Source organism: Aythya ferina (assembly GCF_964211825.1).
Source record: "Aythya ferina genome assembly, chromosome: Z".
Lineage (NCBI taxonomy): Eukaryota > Metazoa > Chordata > Aves > Anseriformes > Anatidae > Aythya > Aythya ferina.
In genome coordinates, this window is record NC_140299.1 from 83,917,990 (window position 1) to 83,938,138 (window position 20,149).

Sequence of the window (20,149 nt, forward strand, 5' to 3'; positions counted from 1 at the left end):
ATGTATTAGAACACTGAGAGGAATATGATGAAAATTTAAAAAGTAAAATCCACCTAAGCAACACTTCCACATTTCCTTGTTTGTTTATTTTACATAGATAATTAAAGATAAGTTTCCAAAAGATATTTCATTTTTTTCTTACTTGTGACAGAATGTGTTATTTTTCCTTGCTTATTTTTTCTTTGGATTTGAAAGTGCCCATGAGAAACCCAGTCACTAGTATCATGTAAAGAAACAGATTTAATGATTTCTCATTTGTAGTGATCTGTATATACAATTTTTTCTTCAAGGATGTACTGACAATACCTAGTTATTTTGTTAATTACACATAAAAAAAAATACGTTTTTCCAATGAAATTTATGTGAACATTTTCAAGCAAATCAGAAGGACTAATAAGTGACCGAATATTGCTGGAAATCTGCTGATACATAAGGCATTCCTGAAATGGAGATGATAGTGCATGAAACAAAATTGTTAAGAAAACATCCAACTGTATCTAAAATATATGTATGCGTAACTACAAGCGAGGATCCCATGCAACTACTGCAATGTTCATTCTTCAGACTTTGCACTCTGGAAGGGTGGTTGACATACACATAATGGTATGCAGAGATATACCATAGTATGCATGCCCAATCATTTGACCTTGAGACATTCAACTACACATGAGCAAATACAGAAAAGATCCAGAAGAATTAAAAAAAAAAATAGAAAAAGAAAGTGACCTTGCACCAAGAAACTCAAGCTGCACAGATCCACAAGGTAGCTCTCAGGGTTGACAAGCTCCATCTCCAACATCCTGGATGCCCTGAATGTCATGGTAGTCCCAGTTCAGAGGTTAAGAGCAATCACACTTCTAAAGTTTGTGTTTGTGAAGAAAACATACGCCCCCCAAATACCCCATCTATCCAACAGCATCTTCATGAAGCCCCAAAATACCTGCAGGATACAGGAACACTCCATGTTTGTTGTTTCTCCTTTTCTTGGTGTTGAAGCACAGGTTGATTGTGTATTCTTGGTAATGCTGTCACAGCATAGGGCTTTAAGTATATAGCATCTTCCACCTCAGATGTTTTGGGTTTGTTACTCCATGATATTACTACCAACCTAAAACAACTGAGGAAAATGGTATCTTTCCTCCCTGAGGAATTTCTTTGGCAGGTTGTTTAGCTGGCCTGAAAACTGTTTAGGAGAGTTGCAATATGAATAAATAAAGATAAGATACTCTATCCCTTGTCACAAGGATTGGGATGCTTAAGGGCTTCTACTTTGTCATGACCCTCATCTGGTGTCTTGTTATTGGTATGGATTTCCAATGGAAAATGACTGTGGAATAGAGCCCAGAAAATGCATTTATCTGCCTTTCACTTTGAGCACTGTATCAGGCTGGTATACAGATCCATTTCTTATTTGGTTTCCTTAATGTACCAGGGAGCTGACCTGCATTTTGTTCTGTTAAAATATGGGTTCTTGGATGTACACTAGGTTTTCCAGTGCCATTTGTGTTTTTATTAATGTAGCACTTACTTTATTTGGATGTCGAAAGGCTTAATTAATCCAATTCTTCAGAGTCAGGTGGAAAACAATGAGTAATCACAAAATATTGCTAACTGTTATTTTGTCCAGAAGTTGATGGTTCTTTCTGTTGGGAAACTGGCAGCATTTTATGAGAAATATGATGTGAGTACTTCATATTGTAAAAGGAGGCAATTCTGTATATTAGTAAGTTCATGGGTACAAAAATTACTCTGCAGAAGAAACACACATCCAGATCTCTCCCACCTGAAACAACCCTGCAACACCCAGCGCAGACCATCAGCAATATGTGTGGGCGAGGCGGCAGCTTTGGATCACTTCATAAAGGCGGACTGTCACATGCTGAGAAAACCCGCTGTCAACATCCATCATTACCACCATTTCCCAGCTCATGTAATTAGAATTCGCAGGGGATTACCTACATGTGCCACTTCCTTATGGAGACCGACGTAATATGCCACTCACCCAGACCTCCACACTGCGCAGCCTGGCTGGAAGTGGGTAGCAGGCAGGATGACATCTGTTTGGACTAAGTAAAAATGACATTTCTCTTAGCTGAATTCAGGTCAGCCTGCACTTCGGGGTTAAGCCAAACTGGAGGACAACATAAGCAGCAATATTCTGGAGGAATTTATCATGAGCTTTCCCATGCCTTCTCTCTTGTTGCAGCTGATGAAACCTTTTTAGACATCTTCAAGCATTCATCTGAATTAATAATATGATAAATGACATTTTGATGCAGGAAATATTTTCCCTGGTGAATATGCAAAGTAGTGCTCACCATCTTGTTACATACAGAAACATAATCATATTCAGCATCTGTATAAATGTGCGGACCACTGTCTGACACTGTGTGGCTGGCAACTGCATAAAGAAGCCAAAAAAAGAGCAAATTCAATCTTTTACAGATCCCCTGTATAAAATATTGCTCAAATGACAAAGAAGTGCTAAAATAAGAAAAAGGGCATGATAAGTCATTTTGTGCCTGAAGTACATCGATATTTGTTTTAAAAAATAAAAATGTTTGCCATTATCATAGCTTTGGGAAGTCACTATCAGGTAGGAAAAGATAATGTCTCTACCTCTGTTGTACTCTGCATCAGGAACTAAGGTTACTCCAGTTGTCCCAGCACTGCTTAAGTGAAAAGTAAGGTCAGAGGAGCTGTGATGGGAATACATCTGTTCTTCCTGAACAGCAGAGGAAGCTTCTGACTCCCTTTGGCTATGTCTAATTTGACCTCATGAGAAAAAAAAAAATAGATAAATTGGAACAGGACAGCACAACAGCGGCCTTCAAAAGTTCAAAAGTATGGAAGAATCCTCCATAAATTTCTTCACATTTATGGAAAATGTGTAGGAGAGTTGTTTACTTAGTAATGTCTAAAAAAACAACAGAGAGGATTAGTAATAAAAACCTCTGTCTAAATTGACTACAAAAATTTGAATACATATGTCCTTCTGATCTTCGTAAGCTGATGATCTGTCATCGAATGGCACTTAACTGTTCAAAGTAACGTAACAGAAAAATCATGTCATTAGAAGAATTAAATATCACTATTGTTGTTATACTGCATATTATATAAACTTAGGTATAGTTTTGGTATAACAGACTATTAATTTACATCTACAGAGCGTTTCACTAATTTCAATAGAAATCAGTTTAAAAAGGCAAAGTTTTCTGGAGCAGTATTTGTATGTGCAGCAAAGCCTTGTATGATTTTTGTAACAACTTTTCCTTCCTCTGGGCATTACTTGTAATATTGTAATGCTTGTTAGGTGTCACTACGTTCAGCCAAAACCAGCAAACTGTAAGTGGGAGAAAAGTGTGAAATCAATACACTCAGAGGTGTCTCCTAAAAGTCTCTGCCAGTACTGAGGTGTGAGAAAGGCTGATATGTTTGATACCCACGTCTAAAAATTACCCATGTCTAAATCAGGTATTTTATTCATCAGGAGCAGGAATGGGGTTTAGAAGTCCTTTTGCTTCTATTTCCATCCAGCATGATGACAATGGGCAAGTTGCCCTGTACTTTGGCAGCTTTCACTGTTTTCACGTTGCTGAGGTCTAGGCAATGTTCCTACGTTCGACTGTCTTTCATCTTTCTTCGAGCTCTTTTTCATCCTGTACTCTGTGCCAGTTTTCATCAAATCTGTTTTACCCTACTGGCAACAAAACACTCTATATTTTTTGACTGAAAAGTATTTGAGCCAAATATATTTGATTTCTACCCTCAGCTCTTAGCCAAATTGCTTTCTTCAATTTCATTGCAAGATAGCTTTCTCTGAGCCAAGTCCTGCTGTTTTTCCACTAATCAAAAAGGGCTCTTTCATTTTAAGATGTTTTGTGTCTCAAGACACTTCAGAGGAACATGACTACATGTCCTTTCTCTCATTCTATGGAGACAATTTCATACTTTTATTATTCTAAGCTTTAAACTGTGTTAATTGCTCTTCTCCATGGCTCTCAAGACAGTCATTTATCATTAGAGTTTATATTTAGCTGCCTCATGCTTTCACTGAATTTCTCCAAGAAATAACAGAGATAAAGATGAGTTTCAACCAAAGAGGGGATCACCCTTAAGACAATCTTGCCTCCATCACTGTAAGCCACACGTTTCTAAAATAATCCAGACACCAGTCTCACACTAAATAGTAGGGCTAAAATATTCAGCTGTTGAAGTAAACAGCATCTTAGTTAAAACACACAGGAAACACCTTGAAGAAAAGATATCCTCATCCTGCCATGTGTGGGTCTAGCATCTCTCCCTCTCTCATCACCAGGGGTGTCTGCTGAGCACCTGTCCAGGCCTGTTGCACTCTCCCTGGCCACCACGAGCCATAAGGACTTAGCAGAGGTGGTGAGGGACCAGGTTTTGTGAAAGGGACCCAAACACCTCTGCATGGCGGCATTGCAAAGGGTGTCTTCCACTGCCTAGAGGAGGCTGGAACAGCAAGCAATTTTGTACAGGAATGGGGACCACAGGAAAGGTGGCTTATTTTAGAGCTCCTAGGACATTCCTGTTATATGCTTTAACTGCTTTGATAATTTTCAGACCTTCAGGCTGATATGTTCAGTATTGATTATACTCGTGCAAATAGAGATTGATAAATCATTGCTAAAATATTCTGCTGGATTAGTTATGCTTGTAGGACTGGCAACAAAATAGCGTATTCAAATAGTTTGGGGGTTTTAAACAATCTGTGTAACAATATTACTGCATCACTAATGTGGGATTACACCTTTATTATATCTTACATGCAATTCTCATACTCATGACAGAGTGCTTCCACTGATGACATGTGGATTTGTCTTTTGTGAGGTCTTTTGTGGCACTCTACCAAATATATCCTCCCTGCTGCACACATGTGATCCCAGGAATAGCTGCAGTAGTTGTTCTTGTAGGAGTAACCCAGGTTGGCAAGGTTGGCAGCTATGTTGTTTTTTTCTATATCATCAGCATTACAGCTGCTGATACTGAGCAGTTTTCATAATTTATTTATTTATTTATTTATTTTAAGAGATACATGAAGCTAGGAAAGTGAAATTATTTCTGTGAGAAAAGAAATGCAGAAACAGCAGCCTGTGCTGCTGGAAGAGCAAACTTAGAAAGAATCCAAGTTAAAGTGAGACTATAAAATATAAACACATTAAGTTTTCTTTCTACAAAATGTATTTTCTTTCTTAATCTCTTTGTCTCAAATGTCAATCAGAAGAGATTTCGCTTCTGAGAGCTCATGGTGCAGAAATTATTTTTCATCCCACTTACTGCAGACCCAAGACTGTTGACCAACGGAAGACTGTAGGTGATCTAGTGGCTTGACACATACCCCAAAATGTATATGCTCTTCTTATTTTATATATATATTTTTAAGATCTTTCCCAAAAGTTGTTATGCAATTTTATCTTTCAAAAAGCATCCTATCATTAGAATAAAAATGCTAAAAATAGGTGGAACCTTAATTAATTACTTAGTAATTTCATATTTCTAAAAAAATGTAAATATTTACAGTCCTCATTCCATAAAGAAACAGGTCTTGCTTATCTTTTATATTTCCAAAGAGAATTTACAACACCTTTATAGTGAAAAAAGTAAAGAGGTAAAAAAATAGAAACAGAGTAGAATAAATTACTGATATCTGCAAAAGACCAGAGTCCAAGCAAATTCTGTGCCATACAGGTTGCATTAATGCAAAAGCATAAAGATATTTCCCTGACAATAACATGTAACCTACCTCAGGTAAACTACCCCTTCAGAGGAGTCAGGTAGGTGACAAATAAATAAATAAAAAAAAAGTTACTGAGGCCAAGTTGCTTAAGTTGCTTACAAAGTGCATGTTAATCCTACCAAATAAAGAGAAGCATTAGCAAAATTGCTGGAATTGTTTGTTACATTAAACTGTGTGTAGTTAAACCTGGGCTTTACTATGTTTTATATGCAGTATAAGTCTGTACATAATTTAATCATGGGATAAAACAGTTATATCTGTATTTAATTTAATTCACTAAATTTAATAAATAGTTCCATAGTGCTTATCATTGAAAAATATCATGACTATATGTCCTGCAAAGACAATTGAAGCAACATATCCTACTTATGCAGAACTAATATCCTTCAGATAGGAACCATAAAATTGAATTGGAATAACAGTCTAGTCATTTGACAAATAAAAAACAATAAAACAGCACATCACACTAAACTCATCATCTTGTGCATGAGAATATTGGTATTATTATTTTTGTCTTGTAAAGGTTTTAACATACATTGACCTGGATTATTAAGTGCTTAACATGCCAAGATTTTGCATTTTACACTGTTTGAATATATGTGCACATTTACAACCTGCTATTGTATCATCTTTGCTCCCACTGACACACTCCATATTTGTATTCTTGGTACATTAATCTTTTTAGCTCAGCACGTTCAATTATAAGAGACTGTCATGTTTTTTGCTTACAGAAGCAAGAATTACCATATTTTACATTGAGATAAAAACAGCAATTATTTTAATTGCATTCAGAATGTGAAAAAAATAATTAAGTTTGAGTTCACAAAGCAGGTCTGCAGTAATGGCCCGCTTCTTGCTGAAGCCAAAAGCAGTCTCTTCCTTTGGAACAGCTGAAAAGCCTGATGCTATTCTGATGCAAGTAGTACATTTGATTAAAAAAAAAAAAAAAAAAAAAAGAGGATCTGTAAGTTTTTGTAGCTCTCACCCCAATCTCTTAAGTGATCACAAAGTGATCACAAGCTGCACACTAATGATTCTCATGTGAATGATTCTCTCTGGTATTTCCTGCCAAGGGTTTCTCCAGGGTCCCCATCTCTGCTGCCAGCACTGGTGTTGGTGGCTCCTGATGGCTTTGGGGTGTTTGGGACTGAAACAGATGATGGAGCCTAGACCAGCCCCACCACAGTTGCCACCAACAGTCCCTCTTCTTTTCTATACCACTCTTGCCTCTTTCTTTCTTCTTGTCTGACAGCCAGCTACTCCTATGCAGAGCTGTACTAAAAAAGTCACAAAATTAAACTAGCCATCAATTTTAACTCAATCCCTCAATATCTTTCTGCAGTATTCTCTTCTTTGTGTCACATTTGGCACAAAACTCGCTTCCACCTCCAAGTTAGCTGTGCTAACCATACTTTTGGGCTTCCTACGGACCTTACAGAGTATTGAACCATCTACAGTGAAGGAATTGCACATAGTTCACATACTGAGCAAAACAGCATAGAATAACATACTGGAAAGAGTAGAAAAAAAAGATGAAAGGATGCCATACATGGCAGTAGACTATCTAATTATGCAGAACACAATATGATTGAGAAAAGTTGCAGTCAACAGAAAGCATCCAAAAACCTGATTTAAGAGCAGCCTACCTTTCTGTGAGAAATACGCCACCAGTGAAAATATGGAATGGGAAAAGTCAAGCAGCTCTTTTAGGAGAATCCTCCCTGCCCCCATTTAAACCCTGTCTAGACGAGACATGCCTTCTTTTCCCATTGTGGGAACCCAGCACGTACGGGCGCAGAGCAAACAACCCATCTGTTCATCCCCAAACTAAATATATCGCGCTGTGCCTGCCATGCTGGGCTTGCAGGGCTGCCTTCACAAGCACATGGTGATCACACAGCTCTGCCAGGCCCCCCGAGAGCTCCCCAAGGTACACGATTTGTGGGAGTCCATCTGTCTGAAACCACAGCTTGTAACACACACCACGGAGATCAGCCTTCATCTCCACCTTGTGCTGGGAGGGAGCGATGGCTGTGCTGTTGCGGGGCAGCGCCAGGCACGGGGAGCCCATCCCTCACACTCTCCATGGAGGGACAGCAAGCCCAAACCTGGGGAGAGGCCTCCACAAAACGATCTGCCAGCTTTAGTGTCACCCAGCACCGCTGAAACTAGCAGTGGTGAGCTGCGATTGCCCTGCTGCTCTTTCCCACCAGCCAGGAAGGCATGAGCAGAAGTGCCTCAGACACAGGAAAGGGCCAAGGGCAAGACTTTCAAAAGGCCCTGAATGCCCCCATGGAGGGTTACGCTGCGAGACACTGTGCTGGACCATCTCCATAACTGCTGGCACTTGCAGCTATCTCTAATTCCACCTTTTAAAGGTTGGCACCACAGAATGATGTGTGGGGAGCATGGAGAGCTACCTGTCCAGCCCAGTGGTTTGGGTGCCACCCTGACAGCCAGGTATCCAAAAACTGTGTGTTTCAGTAGCTAAATTAAGATATCAAGGACTCTACCACTTTGTCTTTTATCTTACCTGCTTTAGAATAGACTGATTTATCTTATTTCAATAGTATTTATCCTAATATCAGGATATTGACAGTTAAACACTGAAGAACTTAAATGTTTTCCAATGCATGTAAATTTAAAGTAAGTTCTCAGTGGTATTTGTTATTTTACTTCACCTCTTGGGAAGGGCTACAAAAATCTGCTTATGGAACCCAGCACAAGTTTGGATTTTTCTTCATTTTTTTTTTTTTTTACAAGATGATGTCTCTATAACAATGTATTACAATAACTCATGTGAATTGTATATTTAAGCTCTTACTACAACTATTTAGAAGTAACATAAGGAAGATGTTTATCTACATTTTCCAATGTAACTTAATGTCTTTTCAGTTTAACATCTTTGTGATTCATTTCTTCTCCTAATTCTTTTGCTTGGGAAAAGATTTTCCATGGCTTGATTTGAGCAATAAAAACTTTCGCATGAAAGAGAGACCAGTTCTATAAATAATTTCTTATCATAATAACTCACTTCAATTTTTTATTTTGTTCAGGCAGTCAGGATTTCCTGATCTTCACTTCTCTCTGTATGCTGTGGCAAATGTTCTCCAAAGCTGTGGGATCCATTCAGAGTCACAAGGTAAGGGCACATTCTGGAAAGCTCAAATGTCTGCGGATCACCTAATGCTTATCAAGGTCATTCCCCGACAAAAATTCAGAAAACAATATTGCCAATAAGCTGTTGCAGTACTATTTATAACTATTTTCAGTTACTCCTTCTCCTCTATTCTCTTCAAAACAAAAATATTATATGTATATACATTATACCTGTATATATATATTATACATGTATATAATATACATATATATTATATATATATAATATTTTGGATAGTTTTCTGTGTTCAGTACTCTTTATGGTGCTTTTTTTTTTGTTTGTTTGTTTTTTTGTTTGTTTGTTTGCTTCTTTCTTTCTTTGTTTTGTCACCAAGATGTAGTTGGGTTGGTAATACAGCTCTTTATTACACATGTAGAGAACCAGGAACAAAAATAAATAAAATAAAATAAAATAAAATAAAATAAAATAAAATAAAATAAAATAAAATAAAATAAAATAAAATAAAATAAAATAAAATAAAATAAAATAAAATAAAATAAAACAAATTTCCTCCTTTTCTGATAGTCAAAGAAAGAAATTAAGTGTGTTAAGTAATTTAGAGTAAGCCACTGGCTGAAACTGAGAGCTTCTGCTCTGGCTCTTAGTTTTTGAGATGATTGCTTTAACGGCCTTTCTCATGTCAACCACTTCTCACTGTCAATTGACATGTTCCTCATGTCAACCACACCTGCTGGCCATTATTTCTTACACTTCTGCAAGGTGTTGTTACTGTGAAAGGGGCCTATTATATACTTACGTATTTCCTGCCTGAGAAGTGGATTAAACCTTCTGTTAACTGCAGAGGTGCACAGAGATTCTGGAAATGTGCATTTTAAATCCTTGTTTAAAACATGTTTTGTTTGTTTGTTTGTTTGTTTTTTCCTTTATTTATTTCTTTATTTGGCAATTAATTCAGTTTTCTGACATATTTTCTGTTCACAAGCTTTGGTATTCAATGAACCAAGGTTTGTAATAATAACTATCCTTCTGTTTGGTTGGTAAAACAAGCAATATCCTCACCTCTAGGATGTTCCGTTCCATCAGCAACTGATACAGGGTGTATGGAGTTCTTCCTCTGGGTGTTCTAGGAGGGGATATTTTGTATGGAGGAAAGGAGCACCATGGAGACAGGACAGGACAGATTTGAAGTGATTGTGGTGCAATTGCCTAAAGTAACTAGGAAAATAAAACTAACATTCACATTTTAAAGAAAATGTACAGCATTGAAGAGGCTTTCAGGGTAGGGCGTAGCTGTATTACCTGAGCGTTCCGCTAGGCTTCCAACCTTAGATACTATCGTGCTGGGGGAACCTGGTGTGCTAGCTCTAAGGAACAGTACAGAGCGTAGGGTGGAGTGGAGACACCACGGCTAGGCTCTGTACCAGGTGGGGACTCGATTGTTCTTGTGCACACCGAGACCGATAAGCTGCACTTTTTGCTACCCTGGACCTGTCATGTTTTGACAAATGCTGTACCCTAGTGTACGTTTGCCCATTATAATATCATTATAATACCAAAACACACATCCTTCCCAAAAGCTACCCGCCTCCAAGGTGCGACCACCCCACACCGAGCATGCGCTCTGAATTCCTCAAAGCCTATTATTTTAAACGGAGACGGGAGAACTTTTCACCAATCATAACTAAGATATGCTTGACTAGAGCCACTCAAGCTCCACCTAAAAGATAGAAAATAATATAAATTGGCCTAAGAGAGAGGGGATGTTAGGGAAGATACCATCGTTAGGACCATCCTGAGGACCTCCTAATGCCTGGGAACAGTCGACGAGCTGAGCCTAACTTCCCCCCCATTGGGATGCCTTTGGGTGAGATTTGAACACTTGGTTATATCATGTGTCTGCACAGAAACTTAGAAATCTCTCTAGAGTCTTTGTGTCTTTTAACGCGTTAATTTCCAGGCTGCACACCTATGTCACCTGTGTATTTCATGCATGCTAGCTTGCTTTTGCAGACAGTAACTATCCCCGGTAATCCAAAGAACCTGTGTACCTGTTGCTGTAATAAATTGCACTTGATTGCATTGTTCCTAGTCATGATAGTTCTCATTAAATGTGACTAGAGTAAGGGTGGTTATACATGTATGTTATTGGTGAATCTGTGACTGTGGTAGTTCAGTACTCTGAATCCGACTGGACCCCTAAAGGTTACTTGGTTACACCCCTTAATGCAACAGTGATTAATCTGTTGTGGTTGATTTTGGATTTTATTCCCTTGTATCCAAATTAATGGCAAAATTAATGACACTATGCCATTAATTTCCTCTGGGCAGAAACAGGTACTATGAAACTGCCCCGGCGGAGTCAGAGCACACTTTTATTTCAGCGAAGAGGATGCTTTTCACATCGCCTTTCCCACAGTGTATGCAGTGAGGTAGGACCCTCTCCTCTTCCCAAATTCAGTGTGAGGAAGCCTCCAGACACCCTGGTGAGCTGATTTCGTGGGTCAGAGCAGAGCTGCAGAGAGCTGCCAGGAGCTGTGGAGCTGTTTTGGCTGCCCTGTTGGAGCCACCCAGCTAGCATTTCATGATTCTTTGCAGTGTCACAGAAGGACTTAAATTCATTTGTAGGCTGTGTTCTCAGGCTAAAATACTGCCTATGTACAGAGATATTTCCTTAAGGGCCTTTTAGCTTCTTACATATTCAACACTTGCTTTTGACATATGTTTGTAAAAAATCTCAGTCATTTTCTATTTGCAGAAGTGTCAGCAAAAAGGAGGGGGACTGTGTTTTGTGTTTTGCACCTTGACATGCTCAGTCCTCTGTTGTGCCCTGCACATCCATGCTGCGTAACACAAGCAAAGCACCAGCTGATTTCACCAATAACTCCTGGTGCTGACAAGGAGCCGTGTAGGCACAGCCTATCCCTTACAACCCACCAGCATCCCCACGTGCAACACTTCACACAGAAACAGCAACCTTTTTTGGTTCTTGGACACCTACCTCACTCACGCTGGCTGTGGCCTGCATTTCCCCGCCCCCCCTGGAAATGTGGGTGATGGTGGGCACGCTCTTGGCACCACGATGACCAGCAGAACAGAAATATGGCTGGCAGAGGTGCCTGTGGCATCTTACACAGCCCTCTGTGATGTTTCTTAGGGAAGCCATCTGCAGTTGTGCCAGTGTGCTCCCTGCGTCACTCAGAAATTATTCACCCGCGGCTGCATGCTTCACCTGGAGAAATGACTCACGTGTTTCCCTCGAAGGACACCCCTCTGCAGCGGAGTTTTCCTGGGCAGAGGCCAAATACAGCACTTATCAGAGACCTCAGACAGAGCCACAGGGACCGCCAGAAACGGGGCCAAGCCCCCTGTGGAGGGGCAGGGTGGGAGGACAGCACAGGAAGGTTCACCAGGCTGGGGAGCTGCAGCCCCTCGGCCCCACCACGCATCCTGGCCAGGAACAAGAGGCCATCACTTGAGCAGGGCATACAGGAGACATCCAGCTGCCAACCCCCATCTCACTGCCTCCTCGGAACAGGAACTGGGGTTTCCTGGAGACAAGGGCAAACACAGCGCAGCCACTGCCAGCCCACAGGGAGCTGCTGACCCCCCTGCCCGGTGGCAACATGCTACACAGGCAAGTTCATGCACCGAACGGGTCTGATTTCAGTGTAGAGCACTCTGCCCACTGCCAGGGGACAAGTGCCTTGGGGATGTGTCAGCAGGCCTGTCTGTGGTTTGCTTTCTGCTCTCCTGAGCTGCCCCGTGAAGTTGCAAACTGGCTGCTGGCTGTCGGGGGAGGCCGTTCGGAGGCATTTGGGTGTTTGGGTGTTTGTAGCACCCTGGTTTCCTTGGCAATTGCTGCTGGAGCTCTGCCCGTGTGGGGTTAGGATTTGTATGACTAACTGTGAAGCTTCAGAAGAAAAGGGGAGAAAAAAAATACCAGTTTCATCCTACAGGGTGATCCCTTGGTAGTGCTCAGTCCATGGTTTTCCTGAGACTCTGGGTTGCTGCTGCCAGAGGGGAGAACTCCGTGCTACTGTGTATGTGTGCAGGAAGACCTGCTCTGCTGCTCTGCGGGTGTCTGTACATTTAAAACCCTTTTTGGAAGTGAGAACTTGCACACTAAAGTGCTGCTGCCTAAGCAGGTACTACACATGCAGTACTGACTCAGACTTCAGAATTACAGAAGCCTGAAGCCTTTTACTACTTCTTTTCATATGAAGCAGTAACAGTGCACACTGTCTGCCTTAATTTGTGCATTTATAATTCATGACACAGCACAGATAGTGCCCTACAGATAGACAGAGTGTATTACAGTTATTTACTTGGATTTCTCATTAATAACATTGAGAAAATGTTTATTATTTGATCTAACTCTTTTTATACCTTTTTTTATGTAAGTTGATACAGTATTGACAACGCTGTTAGAAATTTTTGGACAAAAATGTTGGTTTTGATAACACTGATGCAAGCATGGTGATTTTGAGAAGGTTGTGTCCGTGTCTCTGAGAACCAGATTTCTTCCTGGTATATGTGATTTTTGGCTATGATTATTTATCAGTATATTGCCAGTCTGGACATTCTCCTCTTTGACATGACCTACTGGATGTCAGCCAGCATGTTTTGCCGTGTTTACACTGCCTAATAAAACTTTCCACTGCTGCTCTTCAAAAGTAAATGTTTCTGCTGGATTGGCAGCCCTGGGATGCAGGGGCCTCACTGTTTATTTTCACAACGGTACTGCCTGGAAAGCTGCACTTGTTCCTTGCTGGGTGATCATCCCTGCTGGCATCCTCCGCCAGACAAAGCAAAGATTTTTACTGCTGGATTTGAAATTTCCCTGGGAAATCAGCCCCGGTTCCACACAACGGTGGGTTGGGCAGTGCTCATTAAGGCTTAGGAAAAAAGTCAACACAAACAGTGTCCTGCTCTGAGAAACATCCAGAATGGGTCGTGGGCCTGCTGAAAGCCCACCCAAAACTGTTGAACCTGACACTTGAGTGCTGAAGGATGGTCTTGGTGCTCCAGCAGGTGGGCAGAGGTGCAGAGCAGCTGGTATGCCAGCCCATGGCACGAACATCTCCTGGTGCTCTATGCACAACTGCCCAAACCCAGACACTAAACATACTCTGAGCCTCTGCTTTGGCTATCCTTTTTGGCTATCCTTATTTGCGTCTTCATTTTGAGAGGGTTTTCAAAGGTTTGGTGGTTCCTCTGAGCATGTCTGTACCTTCTGAGCGTGCCTGCAGCCAGAGTAAGGGAGTCTCTGCCTTCAGAGCACCCAGGAGGATGCTCCACGAGGGAAGAGGGATGCCCTGCAGAGGGCTAAATGCAGGCCTTTCTGCACTCAGTGCTAAAACTGCCACAGTTGAGTGATGGGAAGGGGATTTGTGAGTGCAGTTGTGATACACAAAATAAGACCTGCAGTCACATTTCTTAGGGAGGATGATTCAAAGTATTTGCAAACTATGCTGTCCTTGAGACCAGGCAGAGACATGCAGCTTCCAACTGGCAGAGCCAGCCAAAGTGCTTGCAAATATTAGTTATATTTCTACCCATGCCTTTGCAAACAAGACTGAGGCTGAGTAAAATGGGGAAAGTACTTGCAGTTACAGAGTTTTGTGCTAGCTGAATCCATGTACTGCACCTTATTGCAGACCAATTTTTGTCAAAGGACTTGAGGTTTTGAAATGCCCCATATCCATTTGATATCTCCACTTCTAGAGAGTTATGTACCTAAGTGTCCCCAGCCTGCTGTGGTGATAAGAGCATGAGGGGAATTGTACCACTAATGGTTCGATTTTGCATGTGGTGGAGAGGCAAGTTTTCTGGCTCCAGCTTTTGAGATTTGATCCCATGCCAAAACGTAGGTCAGGACCGGCTCCTGAAGGTTGTGTCCTACGTGTGGCTCCTGGAAGACTACTTGATGACACATGTCGTATGGAAAGTCCAGCCAGATGAGAGCCCTCGGGGTTTTACAACCCAGGGAGGCTGAAGTAATCTAGCTAAGGAATGAACCCAGAGGGCAGCCGAGGAGGCAGAGCTGAATCCTCCCATCTGGATTCTCACGTCCAGCACAGCTGCAGCACCTGTGCTGCCTGCAGAAAGTGGAGCACTGCACAGTCTTACAGGCAGCTGCCCCCAGCATCCTCTGTCCTCCCCCTGGCTTTGCTGGGCCATGGGAAGCACCGCACCACCACACTACTGCCTGCACGGCCAGAGCACAGCTTTCAGCTCCACAGTCTTGGTCACAATGTGGATGGTTTTCCCAGAAAGTACCCACTAGCTTTCCCTGCTGCTACATGGTGTGCACTGAACAGTGCTGGGCAGCATGCTCAACAAGTCCACACGGAGCTCTGTGAGGCGAGACAGCCTGACCACTGTCTCAGATATAGGAAAAGGCTGCTATTGTTTCAGCCTGGTTTACATAAATATTCAGGAGACAGATCTGGGCAAAGCAGTGGTCTGAAGGAGCCATTTGCTGAACTCCTTCAATATTTGTCATGGCTTAAAAAGCTCCTGTCCGACAGATGTTATCAAGGAACTGCTAATAAGAGCATCAGGATTATTTCATTCATGACAGAAGCAATTAGGCAATGCTGACAAATCATTGCTGGTGTTGTTCTGCAAAACATTTGTTATTGGCTTTAGCAAGGAACATGCCTGGGGTTAATTTCATCAAATCCTTCACACTCACCTGCAACTCTGGTTGCCCACCCTTTGCCCGCAGCCTCTTCTCCCTGTTTCCCAGACAGTGCCTCTTGAGAAGCAATGTTGAGGAGCTGGTGACTGACCCCAGAGCCACCAGTCGTATTTTGGGATGGCCAGAAGCCTTTGGGAGCCTTTTGTGAGGGGTGGATGGGCTCCCAGGCTGGTCTCACACCTTCGCTCTGCCGCTGCTGCAACCCATCTGCTAGTGCTACAGCCTTGAGAGCTAGAAAGCCATCAGTACAGCCATGTGCGTTACCCAAATTATAGCCTCATTGAGCTGCCTTCATAATAATACATTCCACATTATTTCGCTGTACTTTTTATTTTGTGAGGAATTGCAGGCATCTCGGTTGCACGTTGGTTATTTAAGAGGCTGCCTATTCAACAGCTATGCAATTACATGCCTGTTTTATAGTCTCATTTCTCTTCATGCAGAAGGTTTAACAATGATTTATTTGATCAACAGTAGCAATGAGGTAAGTGCCCTGTAATGCATAAAACACAAATCAGCTAATAATTCATGGGGTATATAAATATATAATAATTAAAAATAAACTACTTGACAAACTTGTCCTCAGCTTGTCTGTATCTACAAGGGATAATAATTTTAGAAAAGGGACCTTAAATTCAGCATTCTGGGACATACATCACTAATTACATCCATACTTATAGAGATACCACGAGATGAGTCACATCACCGATCATTTTGTTCAGCAGCTTACTCAGAGAACAACACAAATAAATTCAACTCACCATCTCGCAGCATTCATTGACTCCCAGGTTAGAGTCCCTTGCAGGGTAACCTTGGTTATCACACCATAATTATGAAATACGAGGCCGCGCTGCCTTGTGCAGGGAAGGAGTGTGGGAAGGAGCGCTGCTCAGTGCAGAAGAGCGTTTGTGTCAGGCAGCTGATGGCAAGGAAGACAACTGCTATTAAGAGCTGAGTGATTCGTGCTGGAGTATTATCAGCCTCTGCAGCCTAGTAATGTGCTTCCTCAGGACCTCTGAGGCTCCCCTGGAGCTCCACATTGTGGTTAGGGATGGCAGCAGTCTCTCCACACCCATTCTACAGACGGGTTTCAGTCCCCGTGGTGAAGCAGTGCTCCTTTCGGAGCTGCCCATCCTGCCCGCCTCCAGGCCTTGCTCTGCTCCTGGATGGAGGTGGCTGGGAGTAGCCTCTGGGTGCAGAACCTTTCCCTAACCCCCAGCCTGACCCTCCCCTGTCCCAGCTCCATGCCGTTCCCTCGGGTCCTGTCGCTGTCCCCAGAGGGCAGGGATCTGTTGTGGTTAGACTGTCTCTTTGTTTGGCACCAGGTGGCATCTGCATAAGAAATAACACAAGCCCATATCTCAAAATTTGGGACATAAAGCTGGTAGGAATTCTTAAGATTTTGACACTTTTTTTTTTTTTTTTCTTCCTCCTTGCCTTATTGGCCAAAGCATGATGCTGTAAGCTATTAGCTTTAATGACTCTTCCATGAGGTCATCCATCTCAGGGCAGTGGGATCTCACAGCTCACTGGGCTCCCTCCCACTGGACTCTGTCTGGAGCCGCTGCAAGCACAGAAGATGCTGTGGCTAATCCCTGCTGGTAGGAGAAGACAGACACTCAGAAACACAGGACCAGCATTGAGCTTTTTGGCATAGACATTTTTTTCCCATGCAGAAGAATGGAAAATGTTTATATTAACCGAGCTAGCAGGGAGCTTGTAAAGATTCAGATCAGAGTACTGCAACAACAGCTTAATATAATCTGTGATGTTATACAGTAAATTTCTGCAGGCTTTGGAAGGCTCTTTTGAGAGCTGTGTTTAAAAAAAGTCTTAAAAAAAAAAAAAAAAAAAAAAAAAAGAGTTATGTCTGGCCAGATTTATTGTATGTTTCAAACAGTTCTTAAATCTGGCCTTGGTGTTTTCTAGCAGAGGTTTTGCACAACAGGTACCATCCCTGATTGTCAGAGGAGATGGAAAAATGCACTGCTGGGTTGGCGGAGGGGAAGGGGTCCCTGTGACACCACACAAAGGACAGAGTGACCTAAACCAGAAGTATACGCTGCTCTTATCCCCAGCAGGTGAAAATTTTCAGGATGCATGGCCAATGGCAAAGAGCCCATCAGCTATTATTGAAACTCCTCCTGCTTGGATACGGGCTTCGAAAAGACAAACAGAAGAGATGATTTATGAAATACCCACTTGCATGCAACAACCCCAGTTGGAAAGGAGCCGTTTTCCAGCTGTGCAGGATGCCTTTGCTTCCTCATTCCTGTCCTGAGGCTCCCCTTCCTTCAGCGAGCATCATGCTGCATTTTGGCTTGCCGGGAAGGATGCACACTCACTGTGGATTTTTTGTTCAGATCCAGACATATTTTCTCTGAATCTCCTGTCAGACAGAAAGAGCCAATTCCCTCTGAGCCACAGCCTTTGCAGGTCTCTGATGAATGTGAGAGAAATGAGGATGGATTGGCTCCTACCAAGAACGTTGCAGGTTCCTGCAACTTGAAGGCATACATTAATGAGTCGCGGCCATGAAGTGCCATCGTGGCAGATTGATCTTTTTTCTTTTTTTTCTTTTTTTTCCTGACTGAGGAGATTACTTTAAGCAATGGCAAATTAATTAATTGCCCACGATGTAACATTTATAATGTTTCTCCTCTGAATTTTCATGGTATTTTCTTGCTTCCTCTTTCACTCTGAAGGCCACTGGCTTAAATTTGGCTTACCAAAGTTAAATCTGCAGCTGTGCCATCAGACAAGTCTGTTAGCTAATGTTCATAGTCTCACTAACAAAACAATGAATTTATGCTAGCAGCACAATACTCTCCTTTATTTATTTATTTTTCTTAATAAAACCACTCTCAGCTGTAACAAGAAGAAACAAAGAAATTCCAGAAAATATAGCATCGAGAAGCATTTGCCTTACTTGAATAATTTCCTTCCTGATGTGCAATGCTTCCCTGAAAGTGCCTCTGCGCTGCCTTTGCTTTCTGAGAAAAATGAAGTAGGAGAAGTTGCTCCACCTCCCAGCCAGTCTTCCTTCTTTTCATAATTTTTGAATTCCTTGGACATTTCAGAGAGATTTGAGGTGGCTTAGAGATCAGAATTTCCAGCAAGAGAATCAGGAGACGTGTAGAGCTGCAAATTAACTCCCACTGCTGGCAATACCTGGGTGCTTATGGCCATTAGCCTTATGCTCTTGCACTTCACCTAAAAGGCAATACTTACCTTGTTCCTGAGCCCCAGGGGATGTGTTCTGCCTGCAGAAGGTGTCCTGACACCTGTGGGAGCAGCTTCCAAGGTATGCAGTCCTTGGGATCTGAGAACCTTGGCTTCTCCACTCAGCGTTAATTAGGATTGATAATAATAATTGACATGTTTGGAGCAGTAGCTCACAGGGCTTGTTTACAGCACGCAGCTCTCCTGAGGGAGATTATTAATAAATCAAAGTGCCTTGGGCCTTCTAAATCCATGCTAGCTCTACTAAAGCAAAACAAAAGCAGAGCTAAAATTTTAATTTTAAGTTACAAGGCCAACAAGATTCTTAGCAGAAGTTAACTTCTATAAATAATGGATCTAAATCTCTGGTCAATCTGGCCACATTGACAGAGCACTAAGGGTGTTTTATTGCCCTTGTTATGTGTACAAGTATTTGAATGATGTGATGACATGTGATGGCCTAAGTTTGTAACAACAAAGAAGGTATTTATGGATGGTGACATGATGTAGCTGCCCCAGTGCACCCAGATGACAGAAGTACTTGAAGCTGGGGCCAGCCTGCTTGGGGTAAGACAGGGCAGCCCTTTCCCTTTCCCTTTCCCTTTCCCTTTCCCTTTCCCTTTCCCTTTCCCTTTCCCTTTCCCTTTCCCTTTCCCTTTCCCTTTCCCTTTCCCTTTCCCTTTCCCTTTCCCTTTCCCTTTCCCTTTCCCTTTCCCTTTCCCTTTCCCTTTCCCTTTCCCTTTCCCTTTCCCTTTCCCATTCCCTTCTGTCCCTTCTCTCCCTTTGATGCATTGTAACAAACATGATGCTTTTGAAAAACTGAGGGATAAACAGCTTATGGGCACTTCATCTTCACCCAGTGACTTCTGCTGTCATAGTAGAAGAGAACACACACAGCTTCAACCGGACATTTTGGTTTTTAGAGTTTTTATCAAGAGAAGATATAAATTATGTGTTCAAATCTGTTTTGTGCTTTATGGTTGCCAAAGGCTATGTGTATTTTAAAGTCTTAATTATGCAGACAAATGTAAAGCAGCTCCTGGTACACATAGACACAAGCCAGCTGTAGAGTATCATTGCAGCCCATATAGCTGTAAAATATTTTGCAGAGTATCCTTGGGCACACTTCAGTCATTAAACTGTCATATTTGCATTGTGTTTATTGACTCAATAGGGCAGCTGAACTCTTTTCCCCTTCCCTTTTAAAGATTATTTTTACATTGGAATTTTTATTTATGTCAGTCTAACAGCAGTGATCAAGAGAAAACCTGTAGGATCATTCCAGTGCCAGGGTGTGGGTGGGTGGGTGGGTGGGTGGGTGTGTGTGTGTGTGGGTGTG

The 20,149-nt window shown here is 42.0% G+C and overlaps 2 protein-coding genes across 2 annotated transcripts in view; one reads left to right on the forward strand and one right to left on the reverse strand.

Annotated features, from left to right (window-relative positions):
- MCTP1 (multiple C2 and transmembrane domain containing 1) overlaps nucleotides 1-16,368 on the reverse strand; it is a gene marked incomplete at both ends in the record, with an annotated part of 313,509 nt that extends 297,141 nt beyond the window's left edge. The window contains one exon of the mRNA XM_084504204.1: nucleotides 16,350-16,368. Coding sequence (XP_084360330.1) covers nucleotides 16,350-16,352 — 3 coding nt within the window. The remainder of the gene's footprint in view (nucleotides 1-16,349) is intronic.
- The window catches only part of FAM81B (family with sequence similarity 81 member B), a 28,550-nt gene continuing 20,882 nt past the window's right edge, over nucleotides 12,482-20,149 (forward strand). The window contains exon 1 of the mRNA XM_084504224.1: nucleotides 12,482-12,519. Coding sequence (XP_084360350.1) covers nucleotides 12,509-12,519 — 11 coding nt within the window. The 5' untranslated portion in view covers nucleotides 12,482-12,508. The remainder of the gene's footprint in view (nucleotides 12,520-20,149) is intronic.